Genomic DNA, 22,301 nt, shown 5'->3' with positions numbered 1-22,301 from the left:
TGATAGAAACTCAGCTTGTTAAAGACTTTGGTCCTGTGATTAGACTTTCAGTGTGGGCAGGCTACCTGACTGTGGAATTAAATGTGTCCCATATGGAAGGGTTGTTTATGAAACTTTTACTGTGTTCAGAGCCATTGACAGGAATGTTGTACTTAAAAGTTACATATCCTTAGGTTTGTTGGAAAGTTACATATCCTTAGGTTTTTTGTCCTATGTTTTGATTTGTCTTAGGTCACAGTTAACAACTGGTTAATCACATGGGCTTTATTTTTCTGGAACTAAGGATGCATGATGATTGTGATTCCCCTGTCCATTTCCAAACTAGCAGGTGTGATGCTGACTGTTGATCTAGACATTGATAATCCTCTGTTGTCATATAGTGTGGGATGCAGGGGAAGGAGGAAAATAACAGACTAGTTGAAGGCCTACAGTTGTGAAGTCAACCTGACTCTTCAGAAAGGGCCCTGTCTTTGCCTTCAGGGGCTGTTGCGTCCCCAGGGCAGACAATCAGAGGTGGAAAGTGACAGGTAACCATGACAGTAGGGGCATCTGTACGACATGGAGCTTCTGTGAAGAGGGGATATGGTGGACAGTCTTCGGAGCCTTGGGGAGCCAGATATGGTGCTGGCAAACAGGAAGTTGCCCTGGGTGCAGCTGGGCCCCTCTTTCAGGGACTCACGATATAGGATACTTGGCACTTCCAATGTATTTTCAGCACTGTCACCTATATCCAGATAATTAACCTTTACAGTATCGCAATCCTATGACAGTTCTCCTCATTTTACAATTTGAGGGGATACAGCTCATGTGGGATTTTGCTCAAGATCACACAGGAAAGGTGCAGAGCCAGGCTTTTTTGGTTCAAGATTATCTTGAAACATTTTAAGTAGAAAATTGAAAGCATAATAAAGTGGATACCCAGGTGTCCTCCCAACTAGGTTCAACTGTGATGAATATGTTACTCTAGTTATGTGTTCCACTTCTGTGTATAGTTTGCAGAAGCACGCTAATGTTGCAGATCTCCTGACACCTCTTCCCACAAAAATGACACATTTACCCTGAAGAGATTTCACAGTGATCTCTCATATCCATCATACCCATCCATTGTCAATTTTCCCCATTGTCTCAGATTCTTGTAGGATGTTATCTTTCATACCAGCGCCCTCTCACATTTCACATGTACAATTGTTTTTTTTTTCCCAATGAGTTTGGGATTTACAGGCACCAGAGAAGATGTTTTCCCCTCATGATGTGGTCCATGTTACACTGGAGGCTGGTCAGCTAAAGCTGGTAGACCCAATATGGCTATGCTTGTCAGCTTCTATATTGTCTCTGGCTATTTTCATGGTGAAAGAGAGGAGGTGAACAGTTCTCACAGAGACCACTTGAACCTGAAAACTAAAAGTATTTCCTATCTGGCCCTATTGATGATAATTCTTTCCCCAAGTTGTACTCTCACTTTCCTTGACCTACATCTTGGTCTATTAGACTTCTGAGCTGGTTTGACATATAAACAGTTAGAACAAACAGACATTTATAAAGAACCATGCATTTATCTACTGATGTTTATTCATTATTTGTCATCCATTCTTCTTTTATTCCTTGGGATCACATAAGAAATCACAAAAGATCTCACAGAATAGTAGCCATTTCAAAGTGGTTTTGAAATTTACATAGAAGTAGGCATGTTTTGATTTTTTTCATGGGGAGATATTTCGAACACTGTTTTCTTAGTCTAATCAGGACAGGTAACAAAGTGGGGCTTAGATCTTTGGGTAGAACTGCGGCATGAATTGCCATTTTACAACTTTTTTCTCATGGACAAACTGTCCATGAGGCCCCTCGGCATCCGAGGGCAGAAGGGCCAAGTACACAGGGGTCTCTATTCCTTCTTCTAGGCTTTTGTAGGCTTTGGGTCCCCCCATGTCGGTTCTCACCCACCCTGGGCAGCAGGCATTCAGGAGGATCTTGTCTCCTCCTCTTTGCTCACTCAGCTTCCTGGCTTGGATTCTGGACAGGGCCGTGACGCCGATTTTCGTCACTCCATATATGTTATCATCCGGCCAGCCCTCCTTCCTGTGCACCCCGTTCTTTGTGTCTTCCACAAACTTGTTCATGAGCCCCACCAGCTCCTCCTCCGTGATGGTTTCACTTCTCAATTTCTGCTGCAGTTCAGGGCTGCAGCTTTCAAGAGCTTTGAAGCCCCATCCACTAGACATATTCACCACTCTACCTAAAATGCAACACAAACCATTATCTGGGAAGGTATATATGATAATAATGAATACCCAATTCGCTGAGATGTTGGTCTCGATTCCCACTGGAGAGCCAGTTACCGGTTTCCAATGAGATGCAGGGGGTCTGGGGATCAGAGGCAGGTGGGCCTAGATCTTGTCAGAAACACTGCAGTATGGGCTCAGGCAGACTCACCTTGGGGTTTCATTAGAGGCAGGAGTTCTGTGCATATATCACGGGTCCCAAAAAAATTTGTTTTCATGATCATTTCTGCTTTAATTAGAACTGGCATGGAGTCACTAACTTTTAGGGTAGAAAAACAAACACACAAATGAACCAGGATTAATAAATATAAGCCATACGGTAAAAATGCTTACTTGATACAGTATTTTTTCCTGTGAAATCTGTTTTAGTCTAAGAGGTGGGTGGAGTTAGTGAGCAGTATTGTAACAGTGGGAATTTTGCGGTTTGATGTGTGCTCAGTCACTTAGTCCTGTCTGACTCTTTGCGACCCCATGAACTGCAGCCCTCCAGGCTCCTCTGCCCATGGAATTTTCCAGGCAAGAATACTGGAGTGGATTGCCGTTTCCTTCTCCAGGAAGGAAGTTGGTTACAGTTTGATAAAGCCGTGTATTTATGTAAGATGGCATCATCAGGGGAGGCTGAATGAAGACAGCTCACGCAATCTCTCACTGTACCACAATTTTTCACTGGTTTCAAAGCAAGTTAATGATATACCCAACTGGTCCTAAGTTCAATGAAATCAATACTGCAAAAATCCTGGGCGTTATCCTTAACACTGATATCAAAGCTATTGCAAGGCCTTCTTGCTGGAAAAGCTTTTAATCTCGGAGGACCTGCTCTCCCTGTGACCTCTGGCCTGTGCTCCATCCCTAGGGAGGGGGTTCTAGATCCCACAGCGGAGGTTCAGGCAGGAGCCCCGCCCCGCCCCTCCCAGCTCCCACCCACTTACACGGGAAGGCGATGCCCGCGTTGTTGACCAGCACGTCGAGCCCCCCGTACTCCTCGCGCAGGAAGTCGCGCACGGCGCGGATGCTCTGCAGGTCGTCGATGTCCAGCTGGTGGAAACGGGGGCTCAGGCCCTCCGCCTGCAGCTGCTGCACGGCCGCCCGACCCCGCGCCTCGTCCCGCGCCGTGAGCACCACGTCCCCCGGGAACCGCCGACACAGGTCACGCGTGATGGCAAAACCGAGGCCCTTGTTGGCCCCAGTGACCAGCGCCACGCGGATGGAGGACATGGCCGGTGGGCAGGGCCCCTCGGAGTAGAGCTGACAAGGTTGGAGACCGACGGGGTGGCGCGGCTTGGGACGTGGAGACCTGTCACAGTCCTGGAAGGCAAAGATCTGTGTCCTAGGCTCCAGTGCAGTGACTAGTTGAGAAGGAGGCCCAGCCTTCTTCTCCCCGCTTAAGGAGGGATCAGACGCTCCATAAAGTTAATAAACACCACTCCTGGCTCCACCTCCTTCCTCGTACTGTCTTCTCAGTCACGCCAGGGCACAACCCAGTTTTTTTCTTTAAACTTTTTATTTTATGTTGGAGCATAGGGCTTCCCTGGTGGCTCAAATGGTAAAGAATCTGCCTGCAGTGCTGGAAACCCGGGTTGATCCCGGGCTTCGGAAGATCCCCTGGAGAGGGAAGTGGCTACCCATCCAGTGTTCTTGCCTGGGGAATCCTGTGGACAGAGAAGCCTCCTGTGCTACCTTCCACAAGGTGGCAAAAACTCTTTACAAAATTAGCAGCCACCTCCCAGATACTTTGATAGGGATACTTTGATTCTTTTTTCTTTCTTTTGTCTGTGTAGGGATATTTGTGACAGTGTTCAGTGTCTGGTGAACCTGGGATAGGAACATAATCAGACCTATGGGTACAGCTGTGAGTGAGCGCACACACAACTTTTCTCTCGAAAACAAACTGACTGTGAAGCCCCTTGGCATCCGAGGGCAAAAGAGTCAAGGGGTCTCTGCTCCTTCTTTTGGGGTTCTTAAGGCTTTGTGTTTGCCCCCACCCTTGTCAGTTCTCACCCACCCTGGGCAGCAGGCGTTCAGGAGGATCTTATCTCCTCCTTTCTGCCTACTCAGTTTCCTGGCTTGAATTCCAGACAGGACCATGACGCTGATGTGTCACTTCATTTATATTATCCGGACCGCCCTTCTTCCTGTGCACCCTGCTCTTTATGTCTTCCACACACTTGTTCATGAGCCCCACCAGCTCCTCCTCCGTGATGGTCTCACTTTGAAACTTCTGCTGCAGTTCAGGGCTGCATTTCTTTAGAGAGTTGACACTGACAAAGCTGGATACGTTCACCACTCTGCCTAAAATACAACACAAATCAGTACACAGAAAGGCGAGCACGAGAAGGATGAATACCTAATTGGGGACAGGACTGACCCCTTGAAAGAGGACATTAGGGAAGGAAGAGAATGTATTTTGGGAGGGGGTTCCTCAATGAGTTTTATCTGTTTTATTATTATAATAACAACATGCTATTTCTAATGTTTTTAAAAATTAAGCTACATCTAATTATTTTAGAATTTACAGGAATGAACTATATCACTCAAAGTCAATAAATAAGTAATGACCAGAGGAAGAAGTCTGTGAACCTATTACCCAGCACGACTTGTGAAAATTATTTTCAGAACTGAACTAGTTAAAGTCTCTGGAAATGGTGCTGAGGGTGTATAGCAAATGAAGAAACATTTTTTTTTTCCCCAGACTATCTACAGTTACTCAAGGTGAGAACAGAGAGAATCTATTTCAACCATGACCGCTCCTTCCTTTCCTCCTTTCTGACCATAACAATGGAAACTTCACTCTGCAATAGTGCATCTGAGACACAGGGCTCCCTCCCTGCCAAGGGGCTGTGGTATCTTCCCAAAATGGGGATGACATCAGCATTTCTCATCTTGTTCCTCAGCTACCTGTTGCAGAGGTTCAGTTCCTGGCAAGTGTACCTAGGAGGTTAGGACTTCCTTTTCCAACCCAGCCCTCACTTGTGGGACCAAGGCTCTACCTTGGGCTGCACATCCTGAGGATGCTGGAACCTAGACTGCTCTTGTTTGTGAGGCAGAAGTAGCATGCAAAGGGAAGTAACATACTGGGAAGACCAGGGGCTACAGAGCCCCCCTCCCAGCTCCTAACACAGGAGTGTCATTGAAAGAGAAGTGAGAGGGTAACAGGTAGGAGGGTAATGCTAAAGGAAAGAAACAGTATGGACCTAACAGAAGCAGAAGATATTAAGAAGAAGTGGCAAGAATACACAGAAGAACTGTACAAAAGAGATCTTCACAATCCAGATAATCATGATGATATGATCACTCACCTAGAGTCAAACATTCTGGAATGTGAAGTCAAGTGGGCCTTAGAAAGCATCACTATGAGCAAAGCTAGTGGATGTGATGGAATTCCAGTTGAGCTATTTCAAATCCTAATAGATGATGCTGTGAAAGTGCTGCACTCAATATGCCAGCAAATTTGGAAAACTCAGCAGTGGCCACAGGACTGGAAAAGGTCAGTTTTCATTCCAATTCCAAAGAAAGGCAATGCCAAAGAATGTTCAAACTACCACACAATTGCACTCATCTCACATGCTAGTAAAGTAATGCTCAAAATTCTCCAAGCCAGACTTTAGCAATACATGAACAGTGAACCTCAGATGTTCAAGCTGGATTTAGAAAAGGCAGAGGAACCAGAGATCAAATTGCCAACATCTGCTGGATCATCAAAAAAGCAAGAGAGTTCCAGAAAAACATCTATTTCTGCTTTATTGACTATGCCAAAGCCTTTGACTGTATGGATCACAACAAACTTTGGGAAATTCTTCAAGAGATGAGAATACCAGACCACCTGACCTGCCTCTTGAGAAATCTGTATGCAGGTCAGGAAGCAACAGTTAGACCTGGACATGGAACATCAGACTGGTTCCAATTGGGAAAGGAGTACATCAAGGCTGTATATTGTCACCCTTCGTATTTAATTTCTATGCAAATACATCATGAGAAATGCTGGGCTGGATGAAGCACAAGCTGGAATCAAGATTGCCAGGAGAAATATCAATAACCTCAAATATGCAGATGACACCACCCTTATGGCAGAAAGTGAAGAAGAAATAAAGAGCCTCTTGGTGAAAGTGAAAGAGGAGAGTGAAAAAGTTGGCTTAAAGCTCAACATTCAGAAAACTAAGATCATGGCATCCAGTCCCATCACTTCATGGCAAATAGATGGGGAAACAGTGGTGGTTTAGTCGCTAAGTCGTGTCCGACTCTTTCGATCCCATGGACTGTAGCCTGTCAGGCTCCTCTGTCCATGGGATTCTCCAGGCAAGAATACTGGAGTGGGTTGCCATTTCCTTCTCCAGGGGATTTTCCTGACCCAGGAATCGAACCCAGGTCTCCTGCATTTCAGGCAGATGATTTACCAACTGAGCTATGAGGGAAGCCCCACTGAGGAAACTGTCAGACTTTATTTTCTTGGGCTCCAAAATCACTGCAGATGGTGATTGTAGTCATGAAATTAAAAGATGGTTACTCCTTGGAAGAAAAGTTATGAGCAACCTAGACAGAATATTAAAAAGCAGAGACATTATTTTGTCAACAAAAGTCTAGTCAAGGCTATGGTGTTTCCGGTAGTCATGTATGGATGTGAGAGTTGGACTATAAAGAAAGCTGAGCTCAGAAGAATTGATGCTTTTGAACTGTGGTGTTGGAGAAGACTCTTGAGAGTCCCTTGGGCTGCAAGGAGATCCAACCAGTCCATTCAAAAGAAATCAGTCCTGAGTATTCATTGGAAGGACTGATGTTGAAACTGAAACTTCAATACTTTGGCCACCTGATGCGACAAACTGACTCATTTGAAAAGACCCTGATGCTGGAAAAGATTGAAGGCAGGAGGAGAAGGGGACGACAGAGGATGAGATGGTTGGATGGCATCACCGACTTAATGGATGTGAGTTTGAGTAAACTCTGGGAGATGGTGATGGACAGGGAGGCCTGGCGTGCTGCAGCCCATGGGGTCGCAGAGAGTGGGACAGGACTGAGCAACTGAACTGAACTGAGCAGGTAGAAATGCCAGAAGTCCCCAAGTGGCAAGAGGAAACAAACTGCAAGTGACAGATGTTTTTTTTTTCCTTCTCTACACAGAATTAAAAGAGGCATCTTTGTTGAGGACACCTGGTTCTGCCTTGAGGTAACCAATGTGTTTTTCTTATGGACATGTTTCTTAAGCTGTGTTAATCAAACTATGTATTTGCTTTGGAATTTGCCTTTCTTCAAATGGTGCCGTCTATGTGGGTGGGGATAACACACCTCGTGCCATCCTATCTCTAAACTGCATACTGTGGGTTAGGGGCCTGGTGAAACTCCCACAGCCTTGAGGCATCTCTTATCTGATTAATAGCTTGCTAAGAGACAAAACAACTTGTGAAAAACTAGCAAGAGAGCACGCTTTCCTTCCCCTTCTGAGTTTATGCCAGAAGCTTTCACTATCTCTATTATGCTTTAATAAGACTTTGCTACCTAAGAAGCTCCGGGTGTCAAGCCTCGTCTCTGACCCTGAATTGAAACCCTTTCCTGGGAAGGTCATGAATCCAGACATAACACATGGCTCACAGCAGCAACCTTTCAGAAGTGTCACCATCCCTGCCCCCACCTTCAGACCTGTGATTTAGTGGTTTAGCACAAGAAAGGGGAAAAATAGGACATAAAAACCAAGAGGTCTGAAGTTCCTCCAAAAGGATGTGATTTCATTTGAATCAGAGTGTGGGGGCTTCCCAGGTAGCCCTAGTGGTAAAGAACCTGCCTGCCAAAGCAGGGGACATTAGAGTCTTGGGTTTGATCCATGAGTGGGGAAGATCCCCTGGAGGAGGGCATGGCAACCTACTTCAGTATTCTCGCCTGGAGCATCCTGTGGATGGTGGTAAAAAAAAAGACCTAAACGGAGGGACACATTGCATTCATGAGTTGATAGACTCAGGTAAAATGTCAATTGGTCTCATATTGCTGTATGATTTAATGCAATTTAAATCAAAATCTCAGTAAGTTTTTTTTGTACATACAGGTGAACATTCTAAAATTTATGTGCAATTGCAAAAGAACTAGAATAGCCAAAATATTTTTGGAAAAGAGAAACATTCAAGAATTATTATGATGCTAGAATAATCTTGACGTGGTACACAATCAAGAGAGAGGCAAACCTCTGTAAAATATCAATTGCCCATAATTTTATGGCCAATTCTATTTTAAAAAGTCTTTTTAACAAATGGAGTTGAAAAAAATGGACATTTAGGATATCTATCTTAGGTGAATGATGTTTTATTGTTACATGAAAACCCATGCACAGATGTTTATTGCAGCTCTGTTAATAACTTCCAAAAACTAGAAATAACTCAGATGTTGAACATAGTCCTATTACAGCCTGGCTAATGGCTGAGAGCTCAGAATGAAAAAAAGCAGGGACCACTATGATATCAGAAGGGTATGACAGAGGATGAGATGGTTGGATGGCATCACGGACTCAATGGACATGAGTTTGAGCAGACTCCGGGAGATGGTGAAGGATAGAGAAGCCTGATGTGCTGCAGTTCGTGGAGTCACAAAGAGTCGGACAGGACTGAGTGACTGAACAACAACTATGATATCAAATACTGGGTCTATTCATGAGGAAAGGGAGAAGATTAGGAAGAGGGGTGGGAGGGTGATGAAACCTAAACCATTACTTTTATTTCTGAACACTTAATGGTATTATTTTTATATTCACTTAAAATGTACATAAATGGCTTCATACTCTTATACTGTACTACTGTACTTTTTGTCCAATGCTCATTTTCTTCCTTCTTTGAGTAAAAAAAAAAAAGTGAAAGCTGTGCTAAAAAGCAATTAGGAAGAGACTGGTAGCTTTGACTAAATCATTTGCGTCAGCAAGTTTGCTGGAGAAGGTTAAGGATAAGAGCCCTTTTTAGTTCAGAACAGACCACAAAAAGTACCCTTCAAAAGACCCTGAATTAACTTGAATCGAAATCAATCTGTGGAGCAATTTATGCTGTGCGTGTGTGTGTTAAGTTGCTTCAGTAATGTCCAACTCTGTGTGACCCTATGTTCTGTAGCCTGCCAGGCTCCGTTGTCCATGGGATTCTCCAGGCAAGAATACTGGAGTGAGTTGCCATGCCCTTCTCCAGGGGCTCTTCCTGTCCCAGGGATCAAATCCATGACTTTTATGTGTCCTGCTGGTTCTTTAACACAAGTGCCACCTGGGAAGCCCAATTTATGCTGTGCCTTCTTACTTTTTCACATGTCTTCCATCTGCACAGTAGCAAGAAAAGCTATTAACTTCTAGGTTGGTTATAATCGATAATCAAATGACAGCCTCTTTTTTATTCAGTATTTACTAGTCTACCTCAATGGTGACAATACCAACCTAGGAAGCTTGACCAGGAGATTCAAAGTTCTCTCCAGGTAATAAATTCCTGAAAGTGCCTGCTTCCTCTTCCCAATGTGTTCCATGCCAGCCCCATCCACTGACCCAGTCCCCAGGGGTTGGAGCCAGTCACCTGGAGCCCTCTCCCTGGACCACACACCCTTCAAGCAGAATCACACCCTGGATTAAGTCATGATAAGATGATCCACTATAGCTTTTCCCAACAAAACTTGATACGGAAGACTTCTCCCATGTCAAAAGGCATGTAAACCTTGCATTCATCTGAGAATATACTGTACTTAAATTTCCCGTGTACTCTAAGCTTTCGTGAGGCAAGATAAAGTGTTAAACAGAGGCTGCCTTAGCAAACCCGGAGATTATTCATTACTCCTTCTGGAAAAAGCCCAAACACAGCAAGGAACTGCCCAGTTAATAAGAAGAGTAGCCACACAGAAGTCATCAGCACAGGTCCAAGAGGCAGGCAGAGAGCACGTACAGCTGACTGGGAACTCCACAGCTGCCCTCAAGTGTTGGGACGGCTGGAGAGTCACATGGCACCCTAAGGAGTGGGCTTCTGAGCTCCTAGTGAGCCGAGTCTTAGAAGTGGTAGAACTTTCCAGGAGGACCAGACAGGGAAACAGGGCAGAAGCAGAGTGTAAATTGTAAACATGTCTACTAATCTCTAGGCACACTCTTAATCTTTCCAAAAGGGTCTGTTTAATGGGTGTGGCCCCTTACTTCAGTGTAAATATTACAGTAGTTTAACCCAAAGGAGTATGAGTTTGCTTTGTCCAGAACATTGAGCACCCTGGAAGGCAGTTATCGGATTACAGAGATCTCTACTAGCCATGCTAAGGGCTTGAACTTCACTTCAGGATTTTTGGGAGGGGCAGTGAGCTTGCTCAGAAAAGAAGAGACTCGGGAAGGGCAGGGGTTCCCTTAGAAGGGTTTACAGTTGTCTAGAAATCACAGCTGAAGGCCTGTTTGTAGAGCTGGGATGGGGGAGAAGGTTGGGAAGAAACAATCACACAACTCTTAGGACCTGCTAAATGACAATATGTGGGCAGGCAAGGTGACCTCCAGGTGCCTGGTGGGTGGATGAGGGGATCAGTGACCAAGATGACTCGGGAAAGTGTGAGTCTTTGGAAATATTTGTTTTAGATGGGGGGATTCAGGGGAGGAAGGGGGGCGGATCTGGAGAGGACGGAAAGGTAAGCAGACAGAATGTGTGCCTGGAACTCTGGGAATTTTCTTGGCAGTTGACAGATTGTGGTAGGGGGTGGTGGGGTGGTGTGCTAATGAACTGGTGGTGGTGCAGGCTCCACTAGCCTGCGTAAGAGGGGGACAGGGGAGAGAAGGTCTGGGAAGGACTCCTGAGGGAACTCCCCCTGTGATGGGCACAGAGCAAATCAAGGGCCTCTTGGAGGAGGAAACCTCTGAGCTAAGAGGGGAAAGAGAAGAAAGAGCCAGCTGTGCAAAAAACAGGTGGACAGACAGCACCAAGGACCTGGGCAGTGTGTGGAGGAACCTCAGGTGCAGGACACCCGGCTGGGTGGAGACACGGTGCAGGCCAGCGAAGCTGAGCAGGAGTGGTAGGGGGCCTGTAGATGAGACCAGAGCCAGGTGGGCCCGGATCTTGCCAGAAGCACTGCAGTCTGGGCTCCAATCGGACTCACCTTGTGGCTTTATTAGAGGCAGGAGCTCTGTGCACACATCTCTGGTGCCAAAGAAGTTTGTTTTCATAGTCACCTCTGCTTGAATATGAAATGGTGTGGTATCAGCTAGCTTTCAGGAGAAAAGGAAAGTGGTGTGAATAAATAGTACTCATGTGGTGGTATTCCATGAGAAGATGTAAACAATAGTAAAATTGGTAGTATTATGCCAGTGTGAATTTCCCACTTTGATAATGCCTTATAGTTTTGTAATAAGACAGCAACACTGGGGAGGCTGCACCAAGGGTGAAGATTTGGGACCTCTGGATCCTTTTGCCATTTGTGGTTTATGTAAGATTGTATTACAAAATAATCGGGTTGCCCAAAGTTCAATCAGAAAGAGGCTGTGGGACTACCTGGAAAAGGGGCCCAGGATTCTGAGCCAGAGAAACACGAAGTTCCCTCTGGCTAGAGCGCATATTCTCAGATTCTTAAAGCTTTGAAGGCGATGCCCTACTGGGCCCCGGTGACCAGCATTACGCGCAGCGCAGCGTCATGCAGGTGTTGGATGACAAAGCCGATGGCAGGGGCGCTCCAGGTGCTTGAGTGGAGAGCGCAACTGTCCCAAAGTCACCGGCGGCGCGACCTACGGAGACCGGTCCGCAGTCAAAGAAGCCAGCAAGAACTGGGTTCCAGGCTCCAGCGCTGTGACTTGTAGAGAAACAGGTTCCAGTTCCCAGTTTTCCCTTCTTAAGAGGGGCAGTCTGTTTCTGAAGGTTTTGAAACACCGCACCGCGAGCGTACTCCTCCCCGCGTTGCGCCCACTGTTGATCCCACCTCTGAGCCACAACTGAGCCGAGTAGTGGTCTGCGGGGGTGGAGAGGGGGTTCCCCAGAGCAAAACCAGACGGTGGTGAGTCGAAAGGGTCTGAAGATTTACTGCAGTTTGAATGAAGAAACTAGTGTAGGAGAAACCCCAAAGGAGAAAAACAAGTGCTGACAATTTTCTTGGGCATGCGCCGGTCATCCACTGCAAAATGAGGATGCTTGCTTTTTTCTTGAATACAGTGAAATGATTTCGATCTGGTACCTGCTTCTCAGGACCTAGATTCACTTCCTTTCTTCAGAGAAACTCAAGAGAGGGAATGAGAGACAAAAGGTCCCAAGAGCAGGTTTGCAAGTGTGGGAGGGTACTCAGCTCCGTGGGATCCCAGTGCGCCCCCACGTGGGCGAGAGTGTTTATGAAACTCTCCTTGTGTGCCAAGCCTCTTGCCTCATGTGTTTAATTTATCTTGCATAACTCCTTTGGGTGCTAAGTGGGTAATTTTAGGTTTGTCCAAGTGTTAGGGGAAGTACGCTGATTGAAACTGCTCACCCTGGCCAGGAACCATAGTAACTATTTGCATGAGTTGTTTTATGACAGGAGATCCTGATAAGGAATAGGGAACTAATAAGCCACCACCAACTGGAAGAGTTCGGGAAAGGTCGAAAGAAGACTGCGTGTCCGTCCACTTTCCAGAATCCCTCCCGCTAGCATCCATCTTGACTGAGTGATGAGTGCGCGCCAGGAAAGACTGTGAATTAGAATGATTGGCCAAAGACCACCCGGAAACCAATCCCATCACCATAAAACCCGAGACTGTGGGCCACGTGGCAGAGCAGTTCTCCTGGGTTCCCTGACCCTACTGCTGTCCACCCGGGGCCCTTTCCCAATAAAATCTCTTGTTTTGTCAGCACATGTGTCTCGGACAATTCATTTCTGAGTGTTAGACAAGAGCCCAGTTTCAGGCCCTGGAAGGGGTCCCCCTTCCTGCAACAAAGGAGGATACATATATGTCTTCTTTGTTCTCAGTGAAATCTGTGCTCACAAAGGTCAACTGAAAATGAATCAATCTTCAAAGTGTGTATGGGGTGGACAAACAGAGCTCTCCCACCCACCTTCTTTAGTATAATTTCAGTGCCTTTAATCCAAGTATGTTTACTTAGTGAGTTTCATTCAGATTTATGCAGAGCTGCGATCTCATCATGACTCAACTTTTCCCAAGCACAACTTGGCTGAGCTGCCAAGAATGGAGGCAAAGATTGAGAATATGCAAGGAATGTTTACTAAAGACTTAGAAGAATTACAGAACTAACAAACAGAAATGAATTAATACACTGGAAGGAATCAAAGGCAGAATAACAGAGGCAGAAGAATGGATAAATGACCTAGAGGACGGAATGGTGGAAATCCCACTGCCTCAGAACAAAAGATAGAGGCAAGAATGAAAAGAAATGAAGACAGCCTAAGAGACCTCTGAAACAACATTAAACACATCAACATTCACATCATAGGGGTCCCAGAAGGAGAAGAGAGAGAGAAAGGACCTGAGAAAATATTTGAAGAGCTAACAGCTGAAAACTTACTGAACACAAGAAAGCAAATGGTCAACCAAGTCTAGGAAGTAGTGTCCCGGAACGAGGAACACCCTGAGACAATAGTAATCAAACTGACAAAAATTAAAGACAGAGATTAAATATTAAAAGCAGCAAGAGAAAAATGACAAATAACATACAAGGGAACTCTCACCAGGCTATCAACTGATTTCTCAATAGAAACTCTGCAAAAGCCAGAAGGGAATGGCATGATACATTTAAAGTGATGAAAGGGAAGAACTTACAACCAAGAATACTCAGCAAGACTCTCCTTCGCATTTGAAGGAGAAATCAAAAGTTTCCAGACAAGCAAAAGTTAAGAGAATTCAGCACCACCAAACCAGCTTTACAACAAATGCTAAAGGAACTTCTCTAGCCAGGAAACAAGAGAAGGATAAGACCTACCTACCAAAAATAAACCCAAAGCAATTAAGAAAATAGTAATAGGAACACCCAAAAAACATGTCCTTTTCATTATAGGAGACTGGAATGCAAAAGTAGGAAGTCAAGAGATACCTGAATTAACAGGCAAATTTGCCTTTGGAGTTTAAAACAAAGCAGGTCAAAGGCTAAAAGAGTTTTGCCAAGAGAATGCACTGGTTATAGCAAACATCCTCTTCTAACAACAGAGAAGACTCTATACATTGACATCACCAGATGGTCAATACCAAAATCAGATTGATTATATTTTTTGCAGCCAAAGATGGAGAAGTTCTATACAGTCAGCAAAAACAAGACTGGGAACTGACTGTGGCTCAGATCATGAACTCCTTATTGCCAAATTAAGACTTAAATTGAAGAAAGTAGGGAAAACCACTGAGACCATTCAGGTATGACCTAAATCAAATCCCTTAACAATTATAAAGTGAAAGTGACAAATAGATTCAAGGGATTAGATCTGATAGAGTGCCTGAAGAACTATAGATGGAGGTTCATGACATTATACAGGAGGCAGTGATCAAAACCATTCCCAAGAAAAAGAAATGCAAAATGGTTGTCTAAGGAGGTCTTACGAATAGCTGAGAAAAGAAGAGAATCGAAAGGCAAAGGAGAAAAGGAAAGATATACCCATCTGAATGCAGAGTTCCAAAGAATAGCAAGGAGAGATAAGAAAGCCTTCTCAGTGATCAATGCAAACAAAAAGAGGAAAGCAATAGAATGGGGAAGACTAGCGATCTCTTCAAGAAAATTAGAGATACTAAGGGAACATTTCATGCAAAGATGGGCTCAATAAAGAACAGAAATGGTATGGACCTAACAGAAGCAGAAGATATTAAGAAGAGGTGGCAAGATCCACAGAAGAACTATACAAAAAAGATCTTTATGATGCAGATAGCCGCAATGGTGTGATCACTCACCTAGAGCCAGACATCTTGGAATGTGAAGTCAATTGGCCCTTGGAAGCATCCCTATGAACAAAGTTAGTGGAGGTGATGGAATTTCAGTTGAGCTATTTCAAATCCTAAAAGATGATGCTGTGAAAGTGCTGCACTCAATATGTCAGCAAATTTGGAAAACTCACCAGTGGACACAGGACTGAAAGAGGTCAGTTTTCATTCCAATCCCAGAGAAAGGCAATGCCAAAGAATGTTCAAACTACCACACAATTGCACTCATCTCACATGCTAGTAAAGTAATGCTCAAAGTTCTCCAAGCCAGGCTTCAACAGTGTGTGAATCATAAACTTCCAGATGTTCAAGCTGGATGTAGAAAAGGCAGAGGAACCAGAGATTAAATTGCCAACATCCACTGGATCATCAAAAAAGCAAGAGAATTCCAGAAAAACATCTACTTCTGCTTTATTGACTATGCCAAAGCCTTTATGTGGATCACAACAAACTGTGGAAAATTCTTAAAGAGATGAGAATTCCAGACCACCTGACCTGCCTCCTGAGAAATCTGTATTCAGGTCAAGAAGCAACAGTTAGAACTAGACATGGAATAACAGACTGGTTCCAAATGGGGAAAGGAGTACATCAAGGTCGTATATTGTCATCTTGCTTATTTAACTTATATGCAGAGTACATCAAGTGAAATGCTGGGCTGGTTGAAGCACAAGCTGTAATCAAGGTTGCTGGGAGAAACCAATAATCTCATATACACAGATGACACCACCCATATTGCAAAAAGCAAAGAGGAACTAAAGAGCCTCTTATTGAAAGTGAAAGAGGAGAGGGAAAAAATTGGCTTAAAGCTCAACATTCAGAAAACAAAGATCATGGCATCGGGTCCCATCACTTCATGGCAAATAGATAGGCAAACAATGTAAACAGTGAGAGACTATTTTTTTGGGCTCCAAAATCACTGCAGATGGTGACTGCAGCCATGAAATTAAAGGACACTTGCTCCTTGGAAGAAAAGATGAGCAACCTAGACAGCATATTAAAAAACAGAGACATTACTTTGCCAACAAAGGTCCATCTAGTCAAGGCTATGGTTTTTCCAGTAGTCATGTATGGATGTGAGAGTTGGACTATAGAGAAAACTGAGCACCGAAGAATTGATGCTTTTGAACTGTGGTGTTGGAGAAGACTCTTGAGAGTCCCTTGGACTGCAAGGAAATCCAACCAGTCCATCCTAAAGGAAACCAGTCTTGAATATTCATTGGTAGGACTGATGCTGAAGCTGAAGCTCCAATACTTTGGCCACCTCATGCGAAGAACTGACTCACTGAAAAAGACCCTGATGCTGGGAAAGATTGAAGGCAGGAGGAGAAGGGGATGACAGAGGATGAGATGGCTGGATGGCATCACCGACTCAATGGATATGAGTTTGAGCATGCTCCGAGTTTGGTGATGGGCAGGGAAGCCTGGCTTGCTGCAGTCCATGGGGTCACAAAGAGTCGGACACGACTGAGCAACTGAACTGAGGTGGGATTGTGGTCCCTTCCTGGTAGTTTTTTTGGCCTGAGGTGACCCAGACCTCAGGTTTACAGGCTGTATCGTCAATGGTGACTGCCAAGAGGGTTTATGCCAAAGGGGATCATCCCAGACTGGCACCCCCATCCCTGTGGTGAACCACTGCTGCACCATGCCTCCACAGGAGACAAAACTCCACAGGTAGTTTTGGTTCACTCTCCTGTGGGGTCACTGCTCTTTTCCTCTGAGTCTTGGTTCAGGCAATATTTTGTTGTGCCCTCCAAGACTGGAATCTCTGTTTCCCCCAGTCCTGTGAAAGTCTTGTAATCAAATCCTGTGGTCTTCAAGACCAGATTCTCAGGGGATTTCCAGTCCCTTTATTGGATCCCCAGGCTGGGAAACCTGATATGGGTTCAGAACCTTCACAACAGTGGGAGAATCTCTTTGGTATTATTGTTCTTCAGTTTGTGGATTGCCTACCTAGCGGGTATGGGACTTGATTTTATCGTAATTGTTCCCCTCCTTCCATCTTGCTGCGGCTTCTTCTTTGTCTTTGGATATGGGGCATCCCCCCGCCCTTTTTTTTTTGGTAGGTTCCAGCATCCTCCTAGGCTTCCCTGCTGGCTCAGCTGGTAAAGAATCCACCTGCAGTGCGGGAGACCTGGGTTTGATCCCTGGGTTGGGAAGATCCCCTGGAGAAGGGAAAGGCTACCCACTCCAGTATTCTGGCCTGGAGAATTCCATAGACTGTATAGTCCATGGGGTGGCAAAGAGTCAGACACGACTGAGTAAATTTCACTTCACTTCACTTTAGCATCCTCCTGTTGTTGCTTGTTCAACACCTAGTTGTGATTTTGATTCACAAATAAGGATTCTTGCCTACATATATAACGTTTGGTTTTCTTTTTCTATAATTTGATCTTACATGTTTTCTATCATCATAGAAATTATATATGATAACTATTATGTTTTTTGTTATCTGGTATTATTAAGTGTCTCTAAAGAAACTTGATTGGATTGTTAGCTTTCTTTCCCTTCCCTCCCTTCCTGGCTTTTAAAAAAATGGTAGATAATCTTTATTGAGTTCCTGCTCTCAGCATTTAATGTATGTATGCTGAGATGCCTAGTTGTGTCCAACTCTTTGAGACAGTTTGGACTGTAGCCAGCCATGCTCCTCTGTCCATGGGATTCTCCAGGTAGGAACACTGAAGTAGGCTGCCATGCCCTCCTCCAGGGGATCTTCCTGACCCAGAGACTGAACCCATGTCTCTTGTGTCTCCTGCATTGTAGGTGGATTCTTGACCAGCAGTTAATACTGCAACTCAATTTATTATTACAGGAGGCTTTCTATAGTGGAGTAAACTTGAGGTATCCCTTTTGAAAGCAGACTTGAAAGCGTCTTGGTAGCCACACCAATGTTCTTTTACAGCTTTCTCACTGTTTTCTGCTCCTCTCTATTCAGCTGGTGATGGGTACTCCCAGTTATCAGTGGTCTGTCAAAGAGAAGACTTTTTTAAGCAGTTTCCAGAGACATTATATTCCTTGGGAAGAATCTTTATGCTGCTGTCAAAAGATGTATTTATCCCCTGCTATTTAGCAACTCTTATTCTTTGAACCTTCCCTTTATTATGAGATAATACTAAATAATGCACCCATTTAAAGCATACATTTCAATGGTTTTAATATGTTCACGTAATTGTGCAACCATCACCACAGTTTTAGAACAGTTTCATGACCCTGCCTGCCACCCCCCCAACCCCCTGCAGATATCCCATACCTATTAGTAGTTGCATCCTTTCCCCCCAGCCCTAGGCAACCACTAATCTAATTTCTGTTTGTTGTTATGCCTATAAGGAACACTTCATATGGATGGAGTGATAAGATATGTGCTCTTTGTGACTTACTGATTTCTTCCACATTGTGTTTTAAGGTTTATTTGTTCTGTAGTATCTCACTGGCTTTTGAACTTCACATTTAGCAAGTCTGATTTTTGATGGTATTTTATATTGAACTTTTAGTTTGCAGAAATATTTATTTCTATAGGTATTAATTGAACATAATGAAATTGACAGAATATGGCTTTAGAAGTCACTTTAAAAAATTATAACTAATTAGAACTATTGTCAAAATTTCAGAATTTTAACTAGGTAAAACATTTCAGTGTTCAGAAGTTTTACTAAGTAAAACATTTCAGTATTCTATTTTGTTCATCAATACTTAATATAAAATTTTTGTTTTAAAGTGCTAAGAAATGGTTAGTGTAAAACATATACTTTTGAGAGTCCCTTGGACTGCAAGGAGATCCAGCCAGTCCACCCTAAAGGAGATCAGTCCTTGGTGTTCATTGGAAGGACTGATGTTGAAGCTGAAACTCCAATACTTTGACCACCTGATGTGAAGAGTTGATTCATTTGAAAAGACCCTGTTGCTGGAAAGATTGAGGGCAGGAGGAGAAGGGGATGACAGAGGATGAGATGGTTGGATGGCATCACCGACTCAATGGACATGGGTTTGGGTGGACTCTGGGAGTTGGTGATGGACAGGGAGGCCTGGCATGCTGCGATTCATGGGGTCGCAAAGAGTCAGACACAATTGAGCGACTGAACTGAACTGAACTGAACTGAAAATATATATTCTGTAATACCAAATTTGTGAAGCTATAGAAGTCTTCAATACCTTAAGTAATTTATATCTAAAGAAAATTTTACAGATATAGATTCCCCATTGCCAATTTTAATTTTAAAATTAAAGCTGTATATTGGCAACTTTTTGTTCCATTACAAATTAGTCAAACTTAGTGATTAAATCAAGAAACATTTGCTTTCTCAGTTTCCATAGATGAGGAATTTGGTAATGGCTTAGCTGGGCAGTTCTGGCTCAAGGCTCGTGAGGTTGTAGTGAAGATGTCAGTTGGGGTGCATCTTCTAAAGGCTTGACGGCAGCTGGAAGATCCCTTCCAAGGTTATTGGCTCGTGTGGCTCTTGGTTGGAGGCTTCAGTTCTTAGCCAAGTGGACCTTTCTGTAGGCTCTTAGGGCATCCTCAAGATGTAAGTGTTGGCTTCCTCCAGAGTGGGTGATCCAGGGGACAGTGAGAAAGACAGAAGGCAAATAGAGTTTTTTATGACCTAGTTTCATAAATCACATACCACTACTCTGCCATGGCTATTGGTCACACAGGCCAGTTCTGGTCTAATGTGGGAGGAGACTGCAAAAGGTTTGAATAGGCGGCAGGGGTCAAGGGACCGTCTTGGCTTGACTGGCTGGCTACTATGAGTTGGAAAGTCGTCTGACTCCCCAGACTGACAGTCCCAACATAATACGATGTCAATCATCAGGTAAAGATTAGGTCAACTCTGGTCTTATATATATTTTTAATATTTTCGTGCATGAACTTAAACAATATGGCACAGACCATATGAAAATACATTTTTTGGGTGCGTGCCATGTGGAACTTCACCAACCAAGGATGGAACTCATGTTCCCTTCATTGGCAGCTTGAAGTCTTAACCACTGGGCCACCAGGGAAGTCTTGAAAATACATTTTATATCTGTGTGTAGATGACAGATTTGAGTCCTCATGGAATCATCATAGTTCACACAAACATAATGGGGTTGGGCAGCCATTGAGGATCTGGACTCAGACATGTCCCTGTATCAGTAAGAACTGAACTGAATCTTTCTGAACTGTGTCAAATCCAAGGGAACACCTGTTGCCTTCAACCTAGTTTTCTCAGGTTCCCACTTGCATCTTTGTAACCATTGCAGAACTCAACCAATCCTTGTTTAATGAGGGGAGGGAACCCTTAGATTTTTGCCAGCTCCAATCGTAATTCTTGGCAAACAACTTATGTAACTGTGACCTTACTTTTTTTTTTTTTGCCTTTATAAGCTTCCTTCTATTTTGTAGTCTAGTGACACACAATTCAAGTACTTCTTGAATCTATATCTCCTGGATGCAGTCCTAACAAACCCCAAATATTAATGAATCTTTCCTTATTTCAGGTCTTTGTTTCTGAGATTTTGGTTTACAATGTGTGTATGTGTGTGTATGAAAGTGAAAGTTACTCAGTCGTGTCCGACTCTTTGCCACCCCATGGACTATATAGTCGATGGAATTCTCCAGGCCAGAGTACTGGAGTGGGTAGCATTTTGCTTCTCCAGGGGAACTGGAGTCTCCTGCATTGCAGGCGGATTCTTTACCAACTGAGTTATGTTTTAAAAGTTTGCGCATTTAAGGCAAAAATTCAACTTTTGAAAAAAAAATGAGAAATTGTATACTAGCAATCACTAGTCAGTCTTATAAATTGAATCCTGAAGGAGAATTACAATTAGTACAGTAACATCTTCACATGCTTGAGGAAAGACTGCATCATCATTTTGAAAACAAAAACCAAAAAACCATGCTGCCTAGTTTGGTGGTCACCAAGCACTTGACATGTAAGCAGTCTAAACTGTGATGTGCTGTAACTCTTAAAATTTCAAGACTGGACTTCCTTTGTGGTCCAGTGGTTGAGAATCTGCCTGCCAATGAAGGGGTCATGGGTTTGATCCCTGCTCCGGGAAGATCCCACATGCTGAGGGGCAACTAAGTCCGCGGACTACCACTACTGAGCCTGTGCTCAGGAGCCTGTGTTCTGTAGCAAGGGAAGTCGCCGCAGCGAGAAACCCGAGTGCTGCAGCTGGAGGAAGCCTGCGCAGCAAGGAACACACAGCACAACCAAAAAGAAATTAAAAAAAAGTGAAGACTCACTACAACAAATTACAAATTATCTCACTAATTTCCATCCTCATTGCATATTACAGAGATGATGTTCTGGTTGTGGTGGGTTAAATAAAATATGTGAACACTAACTTCACCAATTTCTTTTCACTTTAATGTACTTCAGGTACATGGCTAAAATATCACAGAGGAAATGCTTCTACAACCAGAAGAGGCAGAAAATGCTTTCCGAGAGTTCACTGAATCCTGAAGCATGGAATTATGCTACAGGAATAAACAAACTTATTTCTCATTGGCAAAAATGTATTCATCATATTGGTTCCTATTTTGATGAATAAAGATGTGTTTGAAACTGTCAACTAAAAAAGATGCACAATGTGAGAGCTGCGAGTTAAGTTTTAATTGGGGCAAAACGAGGACTGCAGCCCAGGAGACAGCATGTCAGGTAGCATGTCAGGAACTGCCAACACAGGTCACGCATGATGGCAAGGCCGATGCCCTTGTTGGCTTCGGCGACCAGCGCCATGGGGGTATTGGCCATGGACATGGCAGGGTGCACGGGGGCCCTTTCCAGTTAGTAGAGCTCACCAGGCTGGAGGCCTCCCCTAGTCGGGCAGAGTGGGACATGGAGGCCCATCACAGGCAGAAAAGCCAGGGGTTCCGGGTCCAGTGCTGTGACTAGTTGAGAAGGAGGCCCTGCCCCTTTCCCTCCCTCCTAGGAGGGGCCAGATGTTCCAGAAGGTTCCTAATAACCACTCCTGACTGCACCCCTCCCTACTGCAGCATCCTGAGCCAAACCAGGACACAGCCCTCTCTTGATCCCACCTCTGAGATACACTGTGGTTTGCAGGGTGGAGTGGTGAGCTTCCTCCAAACAAAACTGCTTGGTGAAGGGACATTAGGGGACTAGGAAATCCTGGCAGAGAAATACAAGTCATTAGAGGTGCTGCATGCGTGCATGTGTAGGTCTCCAAAAAGAGGAAGGAGTGCGGTT

At 44.2% G+C, this 22,301-nt stretch overlaps 1 protein-coding gene and 1 pseudogene across 1 annotated transcript; both read right to left on the bottom strand.

Moving 5' to 3' along the window:
- Positions 1-1,556: 1,556 nt before the first annotated feature.
- On the bottom strand, positions 1,557-3,654 carry LOC136173275 (carbonyl reductase [NADPH] 1-like). The gene is made up of 3 exons (XM_065942780.1): positions 3,209-3,654; positions 2,431-2,538; positions 1,557-2,233 (listed from the first exon to the last, which is right to left on the bottom strand). Exons 1-3 carry the CDS (start codon positions 3,492-3,494, stop codon positions 1,764-1,766), a joined length of 864 nt encoding a protein of 287 aa, XP_065798852.1. The 5' UTR covers positions 3,495-3,654; the 3' UTR covers positions 1,557-1,763.
- A 421-nt stretch (positions 3,655-4,075) lies between these two features.
- On the bottom strand, positions 4,076-21,833 carry LOC136172935 (carbonyl reductase [NADPH] 1-like; annotated as a pseudogene).
- Positions 21,834-22,301: the final 468 nt, after the last annotated feature.

Source organism: Muntiacus reevesi, chromosome 8, assembly GCF_963930625.1.
Source record: "Muntiacus reevesi chromosome 8, mMunRee1.1, whole genome shotgun sequence".
NCBI classification, from domain to species: Eukaryota; Metazoa; Chordata; class Mammalia; order Artiodactyla; family Cervidae; genus Muntiacus; species Muntiacus reevesi.
The sequence above is the reverse complement of the archived record's forward strand: the minus strand, read 5'-3'. Positions and strand labels throughout refer to the sequence as shown.